This window comes from Bombyx mandarina, chromosome 17, assembly GCF_030267445.1.
Source record: "Bombyx mandarina strain Sakado chromosome 17, ASM3026744v2".
Classification (NCBI taxonomy): domain Eukaryota; kingdom Metazoa; phylum Arthropoda; class Insecta; order Lepidoptera; family Bombycidae; genus Bombyx; species Bombyx mandarina.
Genome location: NC_143223.1, coordinates 16,475,771 through 16,497,099, shown reverse-complemented (window position 1 = coordinate 16,497,099; position 21,329 = coordinate 16,475,771). Strand labels below are relative to the sequence as shown.

General features: G+C 42.6%; 1 protein-coding gene across 10 annotated transcripts in view; it reads left to right on the top strand.

Annotated features, from left to right (window-relative positions):
- Nucleotides 1-21,329, top strand: part of LOC114248067 (prominin-like protein) — a 62,055-nt gene that overhangs the window by 35,953 nt on the left and 4,773 nt on the right. The window contains exons 2-21 of one of the 10 annotated variants that reach the window (XM_089734194.1): nt 808-946; nt 1,477-1,602; nt 2,368-2,555; nt 3,929-4,093; nt 4,874-4,995; nt 5,243-5,266; nt 5,652-5,817; nt 5,894-6,063; nt 6,725-6,837; nt 7,039-7,143; nt 7,504-7,645; nt 7,748-7,960; nt 8,184-8,366; nt 8,716-8,850; nt 9,070-9,228; nt 9,312-9,433; nt 12,083-12,133; nt 18,025-18,162; nt 20,276-20,356; nt 20,925-21,018. In XM_089734194.1, coding sequence (XP_089590320.1) covers nt 808-946; nt 1,477-1,602; nt 2,368-2,555; nt 3,929-4,093; nt 4,874-4,995; nt 5,243-5,266; nt 5,652-5,817; nt 5,894-6,063; nt 6,725-6,837; nt 7,039-7,143; nt 7,504-7,645; nt 7,748-7,960; nt 8,184-8,366; nt 8,716-8,850; nt 9,070-9,228; nt 9,312-9,433; nt 12,083-12,133; nt 18,025-18,162; nt 20,276-20,356; nt 20,925-21,012 — 2,630 coding nt within the window. In that variant the 3' untranslated portion in view covers nt 21,013-21,018. Of the gene's footprint in view, nt 1-807; nt 947-1,476; nt 1,603-2,367; nt 2,556-3,928; nt 4,094-4,873; nt 4,996-5,242; nt 5,267-5,651; nt 5,818-5,893; nt 6,064-6,724; nt 6,838-7,038; nt 7,144-7,503; nt 7,646-7,747; nt 7,961-8,183; nt 8,367-8,715; nt 8,851-9,069; nt 9,229-9,311; nt 9,434-11,089; nt 11,155-12,082; nt 12,134-13,093; nt 16,403-18,024; nt 18,163-20,275; nt 20,357-20,924; nt 21,019-21,329 lie in introns of those variants that run through there. The other 9 variants (XM_089734196.1, XM_089734195.1, XM_089734199.1 and 6 more) reach the window with 9 other exon arrangements.

Genomic DNA, 21,329 nt, shown 5'->3' with positions numbered 1-21,329 from the left:
TAAGCTGAATAAAAAAAAAAAAAAAACAACTGAAAGTCGATAATCGATGTTGCACATTTTTGAAAAGAATATGAGGTCATAGGTACAATTTCATTCCCGATCCTGCGGACAGAATGGAAAGCAGTCGACGTCGCCCAAAACACGTCATCTCGGATCCTCCCGATCCACTAACGGTGCTTCTAGGTAATTCAAGCACCGGTCACCGTTCTCGTCGAACCCGTCGCTTGCGACGAAGGGCTCGACGAGTAAACTAACTCTCAGACACAGCCCACTGAGTTTCTCGCCGGATCTTCTCAGTGGGTCGCGTTTCCGATCCGGTGGTAGATTCTGCGAATCACGGCTCTTGCTAGGGTTCGTGTTAGCAACATCGTCAGGTTGAGCCCCGTGAGCTCACCTACTAAAGTTAGGGTTACGCTGACATAGCCTCTCAAGGCTATCAGCTTAGGTAGGAAAAAAAAAAAAAGGTACAATTTGAAAAAAAAAATCACTCAAAAATCTCAAACCGTGAAGGTTCTATGTCCATTCGAAGTACCTATTACAATAAAACGGAAATTTCATACTTTAACCCCTATTATTATTATTATTAATAGGAAACTGACTCTGTCTGTCCGTTCGTTACGTTTTCATGCACAAAACACCGAACGGATTTGGACGAAATTCGACGCAGAAATAGTTTGATCCTTTTTGGTAGAATATAGGCGTTTTTATCATGTGCTGAGCACGAGTCTCCACAATGTTGTATAAAGTGCAGTCCACGGAAGCGGCATGTAGAAAGCTAGTATGTAATGATATTATCGTATGTTCCAGGAATAGTGTCCGTGTCCGACGGTCACTTGGACATCGCGTCACCGCGAGACAATTGGAAGGTGCTGTTAGCGCATTACGCCGGGCCCACCGCCATCGTGGTAGTCACGGCACTGGTGATTGCTGCTCTGCCACTAGCCGGGTACGTATATATACTTACCATTTGTTTTAACTTTATTTAAATTGTGATTCTAAATAGTCAATTAATCGGGTGCTTGTTTTCTTTCAAATAGACATTTACAAACGGACATCTGAATTTTAAATCTGTCTCTAAATATAAACTAACGACTTCAAATTAAAAAGAAGCTCACTGTAATTGCTTGTCCTAGTGACTAGACTAGTAAGTAGACTATCTTGTATAACTATATTACAGCCGTTGTAACTATACTGAGACCTGAGAACTTATATCTCAAGGTGGGTGGCGCATTTACGTTGTACATGTCTATGTGTTCCAGTAATCACTTAACATCAGGTGGCCTGTAAGCTCGTCCACCCATCTAACCAATAAAAAAAATCACGGTACTGTTCTATGGGTACAGGATAAAGTTAGAAGAGAATAGTCTATATATAGATATAGTATATAGATCTTATTTGTTGCAAACGGCTTCTCACTTGTATTGGAGAAGTGTTTTATGTTGAATAGAGCTTAAGAAACCGTATTATTTATTTCAGTTTATTCTGGTGCTGCTGCTACTGGTGCCGCGTGGGACGACGCCGGAGACCCTTCGACCGCAAATATGACGCCTGTCTCAAAGGCATCCTTGCCATACTCCTCATAGGATTGCTCACATTATTCTTGTAAGTTTTCATCGAAGCTATTGTACATAAAAAACACGTGCAGTTAACACGCAGTGTAACGGAAACCTTCAAACCGAATTACTATCTATCTCGTTCTCTCGCAGGTCAATTTGTTTTTTTTTTATCGAATTTCAAATGTGGTGAATAAGCTTACTAAAAAATTAGGGTAATTTTCAAATTCATACTCATATTTTTAACGTGAAGAATATTAGCCATACCAGTAGGATTGCAACAGACAACTCCAGCTATGGCAGCGAAGTCTGTATGTATTTCTTCAGGATACTTACATCATATTTCGTTTGAGATCTCAAAATGCGAATCACAGCGGGAAACATGTTCATGTAAATAACTGTGTTTCCACTTCTATGACCGAAAAATAATACATTGAAAACTATAGTTCTAGGCACGACTCTTCGATGAATGGATCCATTTTTATGATAAGCCGTCTAATATTGGATGGTGTTTTAAGTTCGGTACATGCCTTCGATTGGAGGACTAGAGCACTGTACTGCTACTCTAAGAGGAAGTGATCTTCTATGTCAATATCACGGTCACAGTCGTAAATCATTTAACAGGTATTTTTTGTTTTTCCTACCTAGCTGAGAGCCTTGAGAGGCTATTCCAGCGGAACCTTAACTAGTAGGTGAGCTCATGGGGCTCAAACCTGACGACGATGCTAACACGAATCCTAGCAAGAGCCGTGCTTTGCAGAATCGTTTTAACAGAGTTGGTTCCTATAATACAAAAGCAACCTTGATTTATCAGGTTCGGAGTGGTCTGCGCCTTCGCGACCGATTCTCAAGTGGAGGACGGGATGGCGGACGCTCCGGACTCGCTGCGGGACGGCATCCGGGACGCCCAGGAGTTCCTCAACGCGACGCAGGCGCACGCCCGCTGGCTGCTCGTCGTCAACTACAAGGAGCTCAAGGACGCTCTGAACGCGGTGCTCCGCAGTATGTCACCGATTGTCATATATTTTAAAATCGTATATCTATACTAATATTATAAAGAGGAGAGATTTGTTTGTTTGTTTGTATTAAATAGGCTCCGAAACTACTGAACCGATTTGAAAAATTCTTTCACTGTTTCGAAGCTACACTATTCCCGAGTGACATAGGCTATAATGTTTTTTGAAAAAAAATTAGGGATCCTTACTAAAACTCTAATAATGTAATCTAAGGTGTATAAAATTACCAAAAATATTCTTTACATCGCGTGCCTGCGAAAACTATTGATGATAGAATAAAATAATGTACTACGACTTTGTAGAGCACATTAATATGTACAAAAATTGTCGCGACATCATACGTCTAATCTATATATTATTACGTGAAGCAAAAACTTTGTATCCCTTTTTACGAAAATTGCGCGGACGGAGGAGTATGAAATTTTCCCTCATATAGGGAATATAGAGAAGAAGTGCACAATGCTAATATATTTTTAAAATAATGCATAAAAGAAACATTAAATAAATAAATAAAACATTACACACACTACATACCATGTATTTGACGCACACACGCATGCATACTATTTATTGTCAAACTTTTGTTCTTGACGTCTGTTGTCAAATTGAGAACAGATTATATATTGTTTGTCTTTGTTAATATTTTTTATAGTGTAGCCTTCGCGAAATTTGTGATTATAGAAGTATAAAATACAATCATAATAGTGTACAATCTTACAATTCCAATTAACTATAGCCGAATTTCGAATACTCCGGGACCTCTAGTTATTATAGTTATGCCACAATAAGTGTTCTTTTATTTTAAAGAAAAAAACAACGTCAGTATCGTTGACATTTTTGTTAAAGACCCGAGCGGAGCCGGAGCGGGCCGCTAGTCTTATATATATCTAAGAGCGTATTTTGTGCTTTAAAGCTCACGTATTTAATTTTAGTGAAACAAATATTTAATCATAGTTTGTGTTTGTTATTTCAATGCATCAATGAAAATGGAATCTTATAGATTGTAAAACGTATTGTAAGCGTGCACGGGTAGGTGTGCCTCTGCAGTTATGCGACGGGGCAGTTCTCATACAGTAAACGTGAATGTATGTTGACGGGCTTACTGGTGGTGGGACCTCTTCAGAGTCCGTACGGCTAGGCACCATCACCCTGCCTATTTCTGTCGTGAAGCAGTAATGCGTTTTGGTTTGAAAGGTGGGGCAGCCATTACTTGAGACCTTAGAACTTAAGGTGGGTGGCGCATTTACGTTATAAATGTCTATGGGCTCCAGTAACCACTTAACACCAGTTTGTCTGTGATCTCGTCTACCCATCTACCCATCTAAGGAATAAACAAAAACCCGTCCGTTTGTGTCGCAGCGAGCGGCATGACGGTGGCGCTGAAGCTGGGCGAGTTCTCGCACGCGGCGTCGGTGAGCGCGCTCAGCCGCATGGTGGCGCGGCTGGACGACGTGCGCGCCGACCTGCGCGCCGTGCACGCGCTCACCGACGCGCTGCGACACCACGCCGACGCGCTCAACGCAGGTACGCATCCATACACTCACTCTTTATTGGGGGATATCAAAACATTGTTTTTTTTTATTGCCCTTGTAGGCAGACGAGCATACGGCCCACCTGATGGTGAGTTGTTACCTTCGCCCATGGACTTCAGCAATGCCAGGGGCAGAGCCAAGCCGCTACCTACCGCCTAATACTCTCCACAAGCCTCTTTTAAAGAAGAACATGCCATAGCGCTCGGTAAACAGCGTCGAGGGGAGCTCATTATAACGTTCAATGAATGTCGATTTTAATCTGTTATAACGAAAATGTTATGATTATCATAACATACAATGTATAAGAATTAAGGTAAACGTTGCGGCGACTTTAAGATTAGCACGATCTTGAAATATAATAATAATGATATAACTCTTTATTTAACACCACATGTAAGCATATAAAACAAATAATAGTCAGTGACATAAATTGACGGCCTTGTCGCCGAAAGCAGTATCTTCCAGGCAACCTGGCAACCAGGCAACCTGTAAAATAAATACAATGTAAGATAGACTTACTTTTTTATTTTTTTATTTATTGCTTAGATGGGTGGACGAGCTCACAGCCCACCTGGTGGGTACATATGATTAAATACAAATAAATACTAAAAATATGCAAGTAAATACAAAATAAGTAGCAACTTGTACAGTTATATCGTAGGAGCCATATTATTGTGCAAAGTTAAGCTCGAACGCCTTCATTGAACCGCTGTGGAAGCGCGGTCACACAACACAACGAATACTAACGTGTAGTCGCTACCACCCCGCCCAGGTCTCCGCAAGGTGAAGAACCAGCTGCTCCAGACCCTGGCGCGCTGCGACCAGCCCAACTGCAAGGCTCTGCAGAACAAGTACAAGCTGGGCCAGCTGGACACGGAGATACACTACAGTCAGGTGAGTTGTACGTGTGTCCGTGTGCACGGAGCTACCCGCATACTTACACTCACTTATATATTCCATTTGAAATCGTCTTGTTTGTGTAAAACTTTAATAGAAATCTTTGTTAGTTAAAGCATCTTCCAAAATTCAATCTGTCGATAAAATTAGAAACGCTTTTAACTCAGTCGATATGAACTACGCGCTCGTCAGGGGACTCTTTTTAATTCCTTGTTGTGATGATTGCACGCTGTCCGGGATGTAGATGCTCGACAAGTATTATCCCACGGTGAGTATGAACACAGTCATTGATCTAGTGAGGCGTAGATTATATGAGCTCATGAATATTACGAAAATTGTTGGCTTGTTGTTTGGTTAAAACAAGGTAAAACGCAGCACATCGGCCTTAACTGTGACTGTTCCCTGTGTTATTGTCTGTCGCACGGGTACACTCGACCGGGACTGTGACTCTGTAACAACGAGACCACGGGGACCTGTAGGCACGGTTCCGTGACCCCGGCGGTGCGATGTACGCGCCCCTCGCGCACTTACCCGAATATGTTTTTTAAATACTTCACTCCGGTTTTTTCTGACGAATTTAAAATCTAAACTGCATCATCCTAAGTTTGACTGACGGCCGCTGAGTAGTTTGACTGTTATCGATGACACCGCAGATGCCGGACGTGTCTCCGCTACTCAGCAGCGTCTCCGTGCTCCTCGAGGGACACATCCAGGAGGAGGTGGCCGCCGGTCAGCAAGTGTTCAGGGACATACAGTACGGGATCCGGCGCTCCATCGACACCCACATACCCGACGTGCAGAACGCCATCGAGGAGACCGGTACGTGTCGCCTCGCCCCCCTCCCCCCTTTGCCTACGTGCGGAGTGTCCTTCAGTGATGGTGGTGTCGGCGGCAGGTCGCAAGCTGGAGGGCATCGCGGAGCAGATCACGCAGCTGGCCGGCAACGCGAGCGCGCGGCTGGCGAGCGAGGGCGGCGGCGCGGCGGACGCGCTGCGGCGCCTGCACGCGCGCTACGGGCCCTACCGCCGCCACGCCGGGCTGGCGGCCGCGCTCGCGCTCCTGGCGGTCAGTCCCAGCACGCATCTACTCATCCTCTGTGTTTATTAAATTAGTTCATATTTTTAATTATTAAAATCTTAATATATATAAATCACGTGTCACGTTGTTTGTCCGCGATGGACTACTAAACTACTTCACCGATTTTAAATTAAATTTGCACACCGCGTGCAGTTTGATTCAACTTGAAAGATAGGATGGTTTTTATTTCGATTAATGGTCGCAATATTTATTAATTAACAATAAAATGATTTCTTATGTTGATCTTTGTTATTAATTGTAAGTTTCATAAGTCTAAAACAGATGGCGCTTTAAATCAGTTTTTACAGACAATTGTAATACTGTCTGATATTAATATGTCATAGATGGCGCCGTGTTACAAATACCAACGATTCATATAAGCTACAATTTGATGGCATAAACACCACGTGTGGCTGAGGCTAAAGTATAAGTGAAATTTATTTCGTAGTAAACGCAATACAGTGAAATCCAATTGTTCTTACAATTTGTCAATATTAGCACAGCCGGCCGCATATTATTTAGAAACAAAAACCTTAGCCACAGCAACGTGTGGCCGGGTCTGCTAGTTTATTATAAAAAGAATACTTGGAAATTTAAAGTATATGTTAAAGAGGACACAAATCCTAACCGACGGCTGGTGTCGCGGCAGATAACGTTGCTGCTGGTGTGGGGGCTGGTGTGCGGCGTGTGCGGCAAGCGCCCCGACGCGTACGGCGCCGCGGACTGCTGCAACAAGGGCGCCGGCGCGCGCTGTCTGCTCTGGTACCGCGCGCTCTCTCTGAACTGTCCACTTTGCGAAACCAAAGGTTTTCTCTAGGTCGCAACACGTGGTGGCCCCTGAGATCCTCACAAATTGCCCATTGAAGTCTGTACATTTGCACCATTTTACTGTTATCTCGTTTCGCTTCATGTGCTATATCCCACACACGTGCAACTGGTGCAGTAACGGCGGGTCGGTTGCAGCGGCGTGGGCGCGACGCTGGCGGCGGGCGGCGCGGTGGCGCTGGTGCTGCTGGTGCACTTCGCCGCGGGGCTCGCCGCGCAGCGCTTCGTTTGCGACCCGCTCACGTGAGTGTGCTGTGCTATGCTGTGCTCACTGCTCACCTCTACAAATAAACTACATATTTCAAGACAGATGAGCGGACGCCCCCTCAATAACGGTAGTACCGCCGCTACTAGACATCGGCCGCTGCTTCTATTAAGAATTTTTAAACCTGATCTGAAGACCATGCTTTCCAGAAACAGATGGTGCGTGGAAATAGTGATCTCTGAGGATGCATTGCGAATGAGCACAGCAGTTCCAGCTAAGAGGGGCGACTAGTAATCCGGCAGTACGCTCCAATTCTCGAATTCATTGGTCTCGGGGCTGGCTGTAGCGCTGTTAATCTCTAACAATAATATGTTGATGTTTGATGTCTCGATCGGCAGAGAGCCCCGCGGTAACCGTCTGTTCGAGGACCTGGAGAAGTTCGTCGACCTGGAGAAGATGCTGTTCAACGAGCGCCAGGACCCCAACTTCAACATGACGTCCGTGCTGCTGCAGTGCCACTTGAACCACACCATATACGAGGTGCGCCCGCCCGCCCCGCCCCGCCCCGCCCCGCCCCGCCCCGCCCCGTCCCGCCCCGCCCCGCTCGTGTAGAGACCGTTGCTAGAGCCTCGACCTCCGCAGACGCTGCAGCTGCGGCGCGTGTACGACGTGGAGGAGCTGCGGCGCGCGCTGGGGGCCGCCGTGGGGGCGCGCGTGCGGTCCCTGCGCGCCCGCTACCCGCAGGAGGCGGCGCGCGGCCGCGTCACGCTGCTGCGGGACCCCGCCAAGCTCAAGCTGACCGAGCTGGCCAACACGCAGCTCTCGGACTTCGACTTCGACAAGATCCTGGATGCCGTGAGTACCCGGGCGCTCACAGACTATACTCCGGTCGCGCGTCAGAGCTGACTCGTAATTTGATTAAATAAATGTATATATTTTATTTTTATTTAAACGTTTTTCGTTACTTATTTATTTTATTCGTTTTATAATTATTGTGAATGTGAATGCTGTATATTATTGCCATGAAGTTGAACAGTATTGTGCCCTTTAAGAATGAAGGGTCGGACGTGGTCCCCAGCTGGAGAGCAACCTGACGACGCTGTCGCTGGAGGAGCTGGGCGAGCGGCTGACGAGCGCGGCGGGCGCGCGGGGGCTGGCGGGGTCGCGGGAGGGGGCGGACCTGCGCCGCGCCGCCGCCGCGCTGGCGCAGCTGCACGCCGACCTGCTGCTGCCCATGCGCAACTACACGCTCCAGCTCAACGTACGAACACCCTCACGCCGCACACACCCTCTACCTCTCTAATTCTTATATAGAAAATAACTCATTTTATTTCTTTAAACTCTTCACCTCCAGACTCCCAAAATGATTATGTACTTCATACCTCATAAACAAAAATGGTGTCATATCTTAAATTCTGTTATAAAACCGCATGTAACAGAAATATTATAGTCCTATTTTTTATTAGTAAATAGTTTTGTATAATTGTATGGTCAAAGCGTGCCGACGGCCCTCGACCTTCAGCGGGGACCTCGCGATAATAAACGACACATGCTGCCTTACTTAATTCCTGTCGGGTCATAAACTTAGCCTCATAAATGAATTATCTCAGCGGACGGCGACAAAACTCCGCGACGAGCTGCGGTTCAATCAGTCGTCGCTGAAGGCGGCGATCTTGTACCACCTCCACGAGACCAACGAGGCAGAGGACTTCCTCAACAACCAGGGGCCGCAGCTGCTGGAGAACGTGAGTGAAGTTTATGTCCCGTGGTGGTAGCACCTAGGCATTATGGTAGCATTTTTTGTCGTATTCATTGTTCGAAATTAGTTGAACGTAGTTGCTGTCTATGTCATCGTTCTAATGCGATTCACTGAAGGAACGAGCCAACGGTACTTTTGGTTGGATAAGTTCCGGGCTGTGGTCGAACAGTAGGAACCGTGAATAAGTAGAGCACGTTGGGGGCAGATCACGGCGGCGTTCGCGGCGGTGGTGGAGCGCGAGGTGGGCGCGTACGGCGAGCGCCTGTCCGCCGCCGCCGCGCGCCACGTGGGCCGCTGCGGTCCGCTCTCCGCCGGATTCAACGCCACGCGCGACGCGCTCTGCACCAAGCTGCTGCTGCCCGCGGTGAGTGCCGCCCCGCCCCGCCCCGCCCCGCCCCGCCCCGCCCCGCCCCCGACCCCCCGCCTCACCGCGCCTGTGCCCCGCAGAACGGCTACTGGATGTCGCTGGCGTGGGGCCTGCTGGTGCTGGTGCCGGTGCTGGTGGTGGCGCAGCGGCTGGCCGGGCTGTACCTGCAGGCCGACCCCTACCCCGGACCGCTAGTCGAGGCGTGAGTCCACCACTTCTGCTGCTACTCTCCGCTCTACCGCGGCCCTTTACGCTGTCGATAAGCTGTAAAGAACATTGCAATTCTCCTGGCGCGGTCCGCCAGCGCACAACTGTTCTTGTACAATCCGTTTTTTAATCTAAAGCAATCATTTTCAGCTTATCGACTAAATAATGAGAACGTGAACTTGTATTGTCTTCTAAATAATTTGCTTAACGTTCAGTCACATATTTCAATATAAATTTCAAAAATAAAATTCTATCAATACAAAAAATTAATTGAACGCTAAAAAAGAAGCTCTGTAACTTACAACAGGACCGTCGTAAACTGAAGTCCTAACTCGACCCGACGTGACATGTCTCCTATTGTCACCATGAAATTTTAATTCTAATTAATTATTCCAATTTTGAATTAAACTTTACATGCTTATTGAATGTCGATGTGAATTCTGCCAGGGTCGGTAACGTCTCCTGAATTCACGAAATAAAGAGTTACCAGACAATACGTCCACGGATCTCTTCTTTTTAATTAATAACGGCCGCACGTCGCAGTACGCAAGGTAGTTCTTGATATCTTGGAGCTTTAAATGTTGGCAATTAGAAAAAAAAATATTTTTTATTTTATGGCCTGGTAACGAGGACTTTAAGCCAAGAAAAAAAATCAAGTGAATGAATGTTATCAAGAAATATCTTCTGAATTATCAAACCAAGAAAAATAATTGATTCTGGTGATATTTCAATATTAGTTGATCAACTCTTAGCCCAGTTCGGTTTCAGTTATTTTTCAGATTACCTAATTTCCTAGTTTGTAAGTAGCATCCGGCGCGGGCCGGGCGCGGCCGCGGACATGTCGCGTCATCACTCATCACATTTTGTTTTTAATCATTTCGTAAATCGATATTAGGGATCGATTATCGAAAAGATTTATCGACATCTTATTTTCTTTTCGTTTTATATTTTGTAATGAACGTTGTCGTTGTGTCTTATCAGTTTGTGTTGTTGCACCCTCCTCCCCGTAACTAGTGTATGAGATTAGCCGTTTTTATCGAATTAAAAAACCGCTTTAGACCGGATCGAGAGTGCTTTGTGAGGTTGTTGTATCGACGCCTTGATGTCCTGGAGTGTTGCAGTCTCCTGTTGATACCCACTGACTTAATTACACTACTAACGTTAGACCGCGATAATCAGATATCGATTTACACAAAACAAGCTATGGATATTGTTACGAGTACATAACATAATCTAACGGATAATATTGTAAACATATCAATGCCAATTATCAACACAGCTTACTGAATACTCGATTAGCTGATGCATTCGTTTCATGGCATTACTGTTTATCTTTTCAAACTTATCCCGGTCTAATAGTTTTTATGCAAATGACTAGTGTAACAACAGCGACCAGTTACACGACTCGCGTACGGTTAAAGAGCTAACGCCACCCGCATATCGATAACCTCTGACGGCTACGCAACACTATTATTAACTAAATCTCGATTGGCCCTTTAGTTTTAAATTGTTTTATTTTTAGTTCAATATTGGTTTGTGTTCACATCATCGCCATCAAAATACAGAGTCGAAAGCATTATTCAGTTAAGACGTCAGAAAGTAAATCGACCTAAATCAGGGTTCATCAAAATTTGTGTGGTGTCTTCTGCAGTGAGTATGAGCCCATGCGCTCGTCGCGGCGCGGCGGCCGGGGGCGATGACCCTGCGCCTCGACCGGTAACGCGAGCCGCGCGCGCGCCCGCCGTCCGTTGCGCGTCCGAAGAGCACGATCTCACTCACTCGGGAACTTTACTAACGTTTTTGTTCACTGCCTACGAGTGATTAACTTAATAAAAGCGCTTCTGTGCCGTTGAGTTTGTAAATGCCGGTCGCGAGAGGTTTAAATACAAATCGAACCTGAGCAAAGGTAACGTTTGTCGGTCGGTGTGTGCTGTGGCGTGTGCTCTTCGACCGTTGCGACGCTTGCACGCTGCGCCATGTACAGACCAGTAGGCGGTAGTCGGCATGCTCCCGCGTTGTTCCCGATACATTGCTTGCCTCACCAATCGACTCGTCGAACGTAGCGTCATTAGCCGCGCAGTCCGTGCCATGTCAACGATCGAGATAGCTTCAATGTTCTTCTTAGATACATTTCTCCTGTATGTTTAGATACAATATATTTCTTCTCGAACTTGCCGAAGTCTTGATGCTTTAATGAAAGCTGCAATCATGTGTCCTTTGAACTGTCGAATCTTCATTATCCTAGGGATTTGTATGTTTCTTGTAAACTTTGTTGATTTTTTTCTGCATTTTTATTTTAAATAGTAATCCCAAAAATATAAACACATATATTATATTATAATATTTTCTTTTCCTTTATAACTTATTTTGTCATCAGTTCATCACAATATTTTAGTATTTTAAGTAGTTTAATTATTAAAAAAAACATATAGTATACAGTAACAAAATATAGAGTTAGTGTATGTATGTACATATATTATATATAGATTTATCTCTGTTAGTCGAATAGGGTTGTGTCAGGTTAGTTTTACAGTATTTAGTTCTGCTCGCACACAAGTTGACGTGTGCGAGCGAGACCGCTAGGTGCTAGCTAGGTGTCAGACTGGTACCGCTGTGGCCTGACTGCATATGTTGTCTGTTGCAGCGAATATTTGTATGACGCGTACGCGGACCGCGATAACGTACCCCTCGCCAAGTAAGTGCCTCCAGGACCCGCTCCTCCCCGCCAGCATGCGCTTACCTTTACTTACTTTCACGAACACTCACCTTTATCACAAATTTTCTTACAATTTCATTTTCAGACCGTACTTGACCTTTTAAAATGAATCCCAATCTGAGCGGCGCTGTGTGCCGTGCAGAGTACGCTACTGTCAGGGACCACATTAATCATTATGTATTTGCAAATTTTTAAGTCAACTTTGAAACCAATGTTAGGGAAATATCCTACCTCAAGTACGGTCAGAAAATGTAATTTTGTAACTAGATTGTGGTCAGATAAACTACTCCTTATTTAAATAACAAAACTAAGTGTTGCTCTTCTGCACGATAACAGACCTCTATTGGTTTCTGCGGCAGTGGAATTTGTAATGTAAATAGCTCATCTGATTAAATTGGAAATGTAACAAAATTTGCATGATCGTAATGTGCCGTTGTGGAATACTCCCCGCATGCAAGTACCTATGTAATGTTTTCATTGTTTCTTTACTTTACTTTTTTATTTCTTTTACTTTTTAGTTTGTATGTTATCTATTATGTTTTATTATTGGTTTTTTTGTTGGTCTAGGAATTGACACTGTTCATTTGTTAGGTTTCTATCTTAAAAATTAGTATTGAAAATAAAATAAGATTAAATCTAAAATCAAATATGATTAAGTTTTTCTGAATATAGCTAGGAACAGTAAAAAGTGTTAATATATAATTATTACATATTTCGATGGTTTTTAAGTATCATACATAAGTCGGTGCTCGAGGTCAGCTAGGCGCTTATCAGTTGAGCTTTTGGAGATTGCAATTCGAAAAGTTTACATATAACGAATTAATTCTAAAACATGTAAATATCGTAGTGACCATGGTATACATAAGGACCATCGATTGATAACATGACAGACTTGGTCGTCGTATGTGATAATATGTAATTAACGGAGAGGGGCAATAGCAGTGGGTCGAAACGCAGTACGCTGGACATCGAGGGTAAGATTGCGGAGTGGAGGGACCGAGCCGTCCCCTCCGCCCCCCCGCCCCACTCGCCTCCCCCGTCGCCCCCGCACTCTCGCACGCAGCTCCTGCTCGCGGGGGAGGAGGTCGTGTGCCAGCTGGTGGCCCCGCCCCCCGGACTCATCGACGACCTCAAGACTCGACTCGACGCTAAAGACGAGGACAACGAGTCCGGAATACACGAGTCCGAGTAACTTGTCACTTCGATCGATCAAAAAATTATTATCGAATTTGTTTTTCGATTTGATCATATTACTGTGCTCGGATCTAGTCACAATAATTTGTTTGTAATTGTTCTAAATGTTGTTGAATTTATTGTATAGATATTTAGATCGATTTTATTATTTTGTGAAGTGAATATCGGTATTCATATCTTAACTTTGTGTGAGAGGGTGCAGCCGACGTCGCGGCGCCGCGGCGTCGGTAGCGCACGGCTCCACTGTAAAATGTTTTTGAAACGTTTAAAAATAGTCGTTGACCAATTTTATTGTAGATCAACTATCGTTTTAATTGTCTTCCAAAGTCAAACGAATTAAATGTTTGCTTATTGAAACAAAAATATCAAAATAAATCATGTAATCGATTTGAATGATACAATCAATTATTTGCATTGTTCTACACATAGTGACATCCCCGTGAGAGGTTGTCGCTCGTCCGAATGTAGTGTGTAACAGTAATAACGTTTGATAAATTCTATTTGTTCGTGTTCGTAGTCTTGTTGTACAGCAAGTATGATATACAATCGTATTTATAATATGCTTTTAAACTAATTATAACGTCCATTTTGCTAAAGCTATCCTTGCCGTTCGCCTCGCGATATATTTAAAATGGCTCAGGTTCAAACGTTCACCTCACCATTAAAAAAGAAATCTTCAAAAAGTCTCAAAGAGTCCACTGACACTAAATAATGAACGAAAAAAAAAGGCCGAACCCGTTCGCCGCTGTATACTAAACCCAACGCTTGTACAAAACATCATTGTTACCCTCAATGTAGAGTCTAGGACATATACACATATATACACTGTATTTTGAACTATTCAAATCATTTTGATATGAACTTTGTATGACTTATTAATACTAGAATAGTAAACAAGCTTTATATGATTATATAAATATTTTATCCGTCGGCAATTTATTGTGAAACATTTTTCAGAATTGTCGCCAATTGATTAATGTTTTTGTACTTCGGTGTTGTGATTGTGACGCTTAAGTGTAATGGATAATTGATTACTGAATGTTTCATTGTAAGTTTAATTATACTTAAGCAACATCAATGGCTTCAACTCGACTGTGCGGTTTGAATATGTGCTCATAGTTTTGATTCAAAATCGAATTCGCCGAATATCAGGATTGAATACTTTCTGATTGAATGGCTAATTGTTCACGTGGGCTGTATTAACATTGCCAATGTAACAACGTTTTTTGTATGAATACAAAATTCAAAATTCAATTAGCCTAAATATCCCACACTTCCAAACCGCACTGGCGCCAATCAATATTCGGTAACGTTGTACATTGCGTGCTGTAAATTATAATAATACTCGTAATAATATTCGTAATAAAATGTAATAATACTCGGTTTGGATTGGTTGTTGTATGTCTGTGTGCACTGCAGTGAATTGAAATGATGTAAGCGTAAGTAATAAATAAGTAATGCTCCCAGTAATTGGGCTCTACTGTCGTTATGTAGGAATAGCTCTGTAGGCGCAGCTCGACTTGAAGAAGTGTAGAACATTGATTAAAGACGAAATTTACTTTATAATTCAAAGCTTTTTAATATGCTTTTATTAGTTTCAGACGTATGTATGTTTGTAACGGAATCTTTGAACATGATTTTGACCCCCTTCAAAACGTCGGATTAACTCGAAATTTGGTATACTTACTAAGGACCGATGTCAAATAAATATTTAAAAAAAAATTGAAAAAAAATAAATTAAAAAATTTGAAATTGAACTAAAAAATGGAAAATAAATAATAGTTTAAAAAAATAACAGAATACGCTTTTAACTATTATTTATTTATTTATATTCCAGTCGAGCTACGAATACTTTTACTATTTACTAATACCTTGGTTGTTTTAGATACGTCTATGTAAGGATTTTTATGACATATCCACCGCAAGTGTCTTCATTTGTAGCAGTTATAAAATACAAATGTATTATGGATTTTACTGAACATATTAGTGATTTAATATTGAACTACACAATAACGTGTCTACATAAAGTCTAGTGTTTTGTGCTCTTTCCGCGAGACCTGGACATAATTAAAACTAATTTTACGGTTTGATCTCGCCAACGGTTTTTTAAGATCCGACAAAAATAATTTATTTTATTTTATTTTTATTGCTTAGATGGGTGGACGAGCTCACAGCCCACCTGGTGTAAAGTGGTTACTGGAGCCCATAGACATCCACAACGTAAATGCGCCACTCACCTTAAGATATAAGTTCTAAGGTCTCAGTATAGTTACAACGGCTGCCTCACCCTTCAAACCGAAACGCATTACTGCTTCACGGCAGAAATAGGCAGGGTGGTGGTGGTACTTACCCGCGCGGACTCACAAGAGGTCTTACCACCAGTAAATATATACTTGCTAAAGAAAACGAGTTAATTCCACGTATAATGCGTGAGGATATTGTAATAATAAAACATCCTAATCTTAACAAGGAAGATAGTTTGCGCCTATCAACACTTAATATTCTTATCATGAAGATGAAATCCCAAATAAAACTGCCGGACCTCAGGATACTGTTAGTTTGTTCTGTGTGAAACGAAACGTAAAAGTATATATCTTTTTTATAGAAAAATAAACGATAGCACAATATTGAAATGTGTTCTAAATGTCTAAAATAGGTAATATAATAACAATAAAAAACACGAGATTAAATCGTAGAGGTAGTTTTAATTATATTCAAACTCTGTTTTTACATTTTAAAATGTTTTGTCTTTATTCGTATTTGTGGGTAGTTTAATATGTAGTTAGGGTTCACAGGTTGGATAGCCTGCCTGTACATGTACTATACAAGTGAATCACTTCTCACTTCACTTTCTTTTCTTTTACATTTTTCAATAATTCGCGTCATTAGTAATGGTAATACATAATTAGTAAGTAGAATAGAGTAGAATGATAGTGATAATGTAGTGTGATCACATTTATATAAAGTGCAATCGAAGTTTGAACTTTAAGGTGTAAGATATAAGGTTCGACACGTGACTGTTTACTCGGACGTCGTGCACTAGGAGCCGATGTCCTGGCGCGGGTAATATACCGTTGTACGGATAGATCCTGCATGCCCTTGTTTGACTGCGACCGCTTGCCCGCCGCCTCTCAGAACTTACCCCCACTTAGATTCTTATTTTATGTCTCGGTAAGGGACAGGAAAACAAACCCTCACATAGCTGAAGAGACGTGATTTTTTAAATCGCTAACAATTTATATCGTTCTTTTGTACTCAATTAGTATTTTAAATTGAAATAGATTTGAAGTATGAGGGCTACAAGTAGTGCGTTAGTGTAACAGGTTCATGGTGTAAATGAGAGGGTAAGGCAAACTGGTTGTTTTTCTGTCGGTACTTTTGAAATTTGCATTTTAGTAGATTTTTTTCTTCTTATTCCTAATTTAACACGTTTTGTTTTTGTTAACGCTGAATTGTATGGTCTGTTTTGTTCAATTATTTATTTTCTTAAATTAATTCTGATTTCTGTTTTTATAGAAAAAAATCTTTAAATATGTTTGACGAGAAAACAATTGTTCATCACACTTGTAGATTTGTCGCGCGTGCTGGCCGCGGTCGTAATACGCGGTTGGGCTTCTGGTGCTGTGAGCGAAGACTCCAAGGCATTTTTACATTCTCACTTATTTATTAGGCATTTTCAATCTATAATTTTTTTTTCTAACTTTATCCAATTTAATTAAAAACCTGTCTTTTTTACCCCTTCATAAAATTAGTATGGCATAATGTTGTATTGCAAACGGTCCGAGCAGGTCATTATGTGGAATAGTATCATATCCAAGCGCTCACGAGTAACTCTGAGATTCCTCAAAGTACACCTCCCTGTCGTGTCGTCTGCCATCGTATTCATTAGATTTTAAATTAATTAAAATACTTAGTTGAATGTTTTCAGGTCATCGTATTTAAAGAACGTTTTCACTGTGCTATTTCACTTTCCATTTGCACGTACTGCATCAACATGTTTTGGGCTTTTTTTTTGTATTTCCTCTTATTTCTTTAAGTCAATTGACCAAGTGACTACCGGCTAATATTTAACTAAAATTTCAACCATTATAATTATAAGCCTTCCACGAGTTGTTATAACAATTTGGGACAAGAAATTGTTGACAAATTTGAACCCCGCTTTCTATTGATCTTGACAGTATGGGGCTATGGGTGTGCGTTATTAATATATATTGTAGTTAATTCAAAATATAATTACGTATGCAGTTTTACTTTTGTAACGTGTAATTTTCGCAAGTCGTTATGTTGGCTTAAATGTTCTAAAGTGTTAAGAGACATGGTTTAAATAGAACTGTTAGTCACTTGTTTAATTTTCTCAATAATAATAATTATCATGGTCAGTGTATCGACACTAGATTTTTCATTAATCTAAAAACAGTAAATAACATTAAGCTCTTTAATTATTGCAAGTGTAAGTGTATTTTTCATACTAGTGTATACTTTGCAATCATGTTTTCTTTCTTGATTCTTGTTCGCTTCGAATTGTTGGTTCGGACCAAATTAAATTTTAAAGCAAAATGCCCTTTAATATAACATATTTTAAAATTGTATTTAATCGATAAATAAGAATAATTGACAAAGTCGATACACTGATGCTTGTGCGAGCCGGCATGTAGCTGAGGCTGTTGTGTGTGCAGCACGTACAAGGCGGAGAAGCGGGGCGGGCGGGAGGGGCGCGCGGGGCGGGGCGCGCGCGAGCCGGAGCCCGGCGCCGCCAGCCTGGCGCCCGCTGCCGACGCACAACACGCGCGCAGATATAATGATATGGCGCCGAAGTGAGTACCTACCCACGCTACCACCGCTTCCTTCTCTGGGCAGGCCCTGGCACCGCGTCACTGTGGCGACGAAGGTGGAGGTACTGGACTGCCAGTAATGTAGTAGTACCCTGCACACAGACTGGAAGCGTCCATTCATAACGAGAACGTTTAAGTAGTAAGTGTAAGACTAACATTTGGGTCAGTTCCATCACCAATGAATTCGCTTGTCCCGCCGCGCCTAAACTGGACTGTCAGCGGCTCAAAAATATAAACAAAATGTTAAACTACTCACAAATTTGATATCGTGAGATAAATGCAAATTTTGTTCTGTCTCTTACCTCTGATTTATTGCCTAATATAAAAATTACCTACAAATCAAAGGTTTGCAACTCACGTCGTTTGTAAGTTGTAAGGGCCCGGTCGGGCCTCTAGTCAGCCCGCCCCAGCCATTGTCAATGTGAGTTAATCTACCGCACCGAGTTAGATTCCACTGATTAGTTAGTACGCGATTGGATATACCTAGTCAGGTCATAAATTCTGTCACATGTTTAATGTAAAATAATTGAAACAAGTTTATTCATTATGTAACCATTCATATACCAAAATGAACTTAACAAAACATAGATTCTTATGACACTAAAGTTTATTCAAAATGACCTCCGTGATTTTGAATACAGGCCTTCAATCTGCGCGGTCAGTCGTCTATCGCAGCACGAACGAGGTCCATGTCAATATCGGCGGCTGCCTTAATCAAGGATGTCTTGAGTGACTCCAAATTGGGATGAGGCTTTGAGCACGCCTTTTCCTCCAAGTGTTGCCATATCTTGTAATCTAACGGATTCAAATCTGGACTGGAGGAGGGCCAGTCTTCGTGCCGGATGAAGTCGATTTCACGCGCCGCCAGCCAGTCTTGTGTGCTCTTCGCTCTATGAGCTGGCGCCGAATCTTGTGGGAATACCCAGTGCCTGTTATTGAATATGGTATGAGAAACAGGTTCCACAAGGTTCGTCAGGACTGTATTTTGATACACAACTGCATTCGTTTTTACACCTTTCTCACAAAAATGTACCTCTGTTAAGCCCCAATAAGAAACTCCCAACCATACCATGAGCGAGGATGGAAAATGACCTCGTTGGACACGCGGAATACGGTTGCTCACTTCTTCACTACTGTGTGCGTACACCTTATCATTTTGTTTGTTGTAGCTCTTCTACGGTAAAAATTTTTTCATCCGAAAAAAGAATTTCCCGATATTTTTTTCCCGCGTACCGCTTCAACAAAGCGCGGCATCTCTTCAGTCTCAGGTCCATTAGACGAGCATTCAAACGATGACCTGTTTTTCTTCGATATGCCCGAAGCCCTAAGTCTTCATTTAACACCCTTTTCACCGTGGTTCTGCTTAACCCCATCTGAAGGGCCAACAGTTTCTACTTACGTTTGGGATTTCTTTGAATTCGCGCCTTCACAGCTTTTATCACTGCTGGAGTCCTAACAGACCGAGGGCGACCACTTCTTGACTTGTCATCTACATTAGAGTCTTCATTGTATCGTTTAATGGTACGATAAACGAATCTTTTGGTTATATTCAAATTTTTCAGTATGTTAAAAATTTGAATTGGCGCGTAATCGCAACGATGCAACGCAATAACTGCAACACGGTCTTCTTTAAGCGTCCACTCCATATTTAAAAATGAGTAAAATTCTAAAAGTATATATTTTTTATTTTCATGAACAATTCGAAATTCGAATTCAATAAACTTTTTTGTGGCCAGCATTCTAAAAGAAAAGTTTTTACTGTGTGACAATACTTATGACCTGACTAGGTAAATACAGAACGTCAGTATTTGTTATATTTCTTCTAAATAAATTGTCCTGTAAATTAAACATTGTCACACTGAAAAAAGAATAGCGATTTGATTGTAATAAAATTATTTTCAATAAAATCCCTATCGGGGCCGCACGAACTCAATGTAGGCCTCGGTCACATGTCTCAAAGTCGATGACTAAGTACATGGTCAATGACAGAGAACGGTTCAATTCTGGTCTTTGTCAATTAAAATCCTTGCGAAGCCCATACTATCTAAGTTTCGATGCACCATCCTGCACTTGGTGACGGTGGCTCGTGTTACAGACACTGGGAAGAAGGGCCTCCCCGATACCACGGACCCACTGAGTACGAGCGACCACCCCCATACTACTATCCCGGACCAAAGTGAGTACCCATTAGCATTCCTTAGCACTTACCACTAACAGTGACTATAATAACTTCACACTAGAAACGCTCTGCAGCATCTTGAAGCACATAATCTTAATAACGCAATAGTTGTACACCATTTACCACTATTTCAAATGGCAAGTGCGCTGCACCGCGACCGGACCGGACGCCCGCGCCCGTCGTCTAAACGATCGTAATAGTCTAAGATCCGGCTGTAGGATTAGTGCGCTCATCGGTGAGCATCGTGTAGGTGAGCTCACAGGGCTCAAATCTGGAGTGTTGCTAACACTGGCTCTGGCATGAGCACCGCTTCGCATAATCTACCGCCAGATCGGAAACGCGACCCACTGAGAAGATCCGGCGAGAAACTCAGTGGGCTGAAAGCCTGAAGCCGGATCTTAGACTATAAGAAGAGCAATACTCTGTACAAAACTGTGTCGCAGTTCGACCGACTACACCTTGAAAATTTGAGTAATACTTGATGCCTCCATAAGTTTTCCGTTCAACGCGTTTAATATGTTGTAGCGTACAATATCTATGCCAATACTTGTTAACGTTCCGACAGTATACCCCGCATATCGTCGGCTCAACTGAGAAGCCTGAGTCTGAGGCGACGCCCGGGCACTAGTCAATGCGTGGACCGTCGCGTCTAACCTTGAGTACAGCATACCGGTGATCGGTGGAAGTCTGTGTCGTCATTTGTCTTGTTCTCTCATGCTTGTCACGCTCTCACGTTCAGCAATGTTCACATTTAATGCTCAGGGTAACGGTATCATCAGTCCCGTCACTGAATTATCCAGTCGGTCTAAATCAGCCTTTCTCAAAGTGGGCGATAACGCCCCCTTGTGGCCGCTGCAGGCCTAAAGGGGGGCAGTAAGAGACCCAGAAAAAAATTGGGGGTACTATGTAGAAGCTTGAGAGGCGATTTGTAGTTTTATCTAGGAGGACTCTTAAATATTGACTGAGCTCT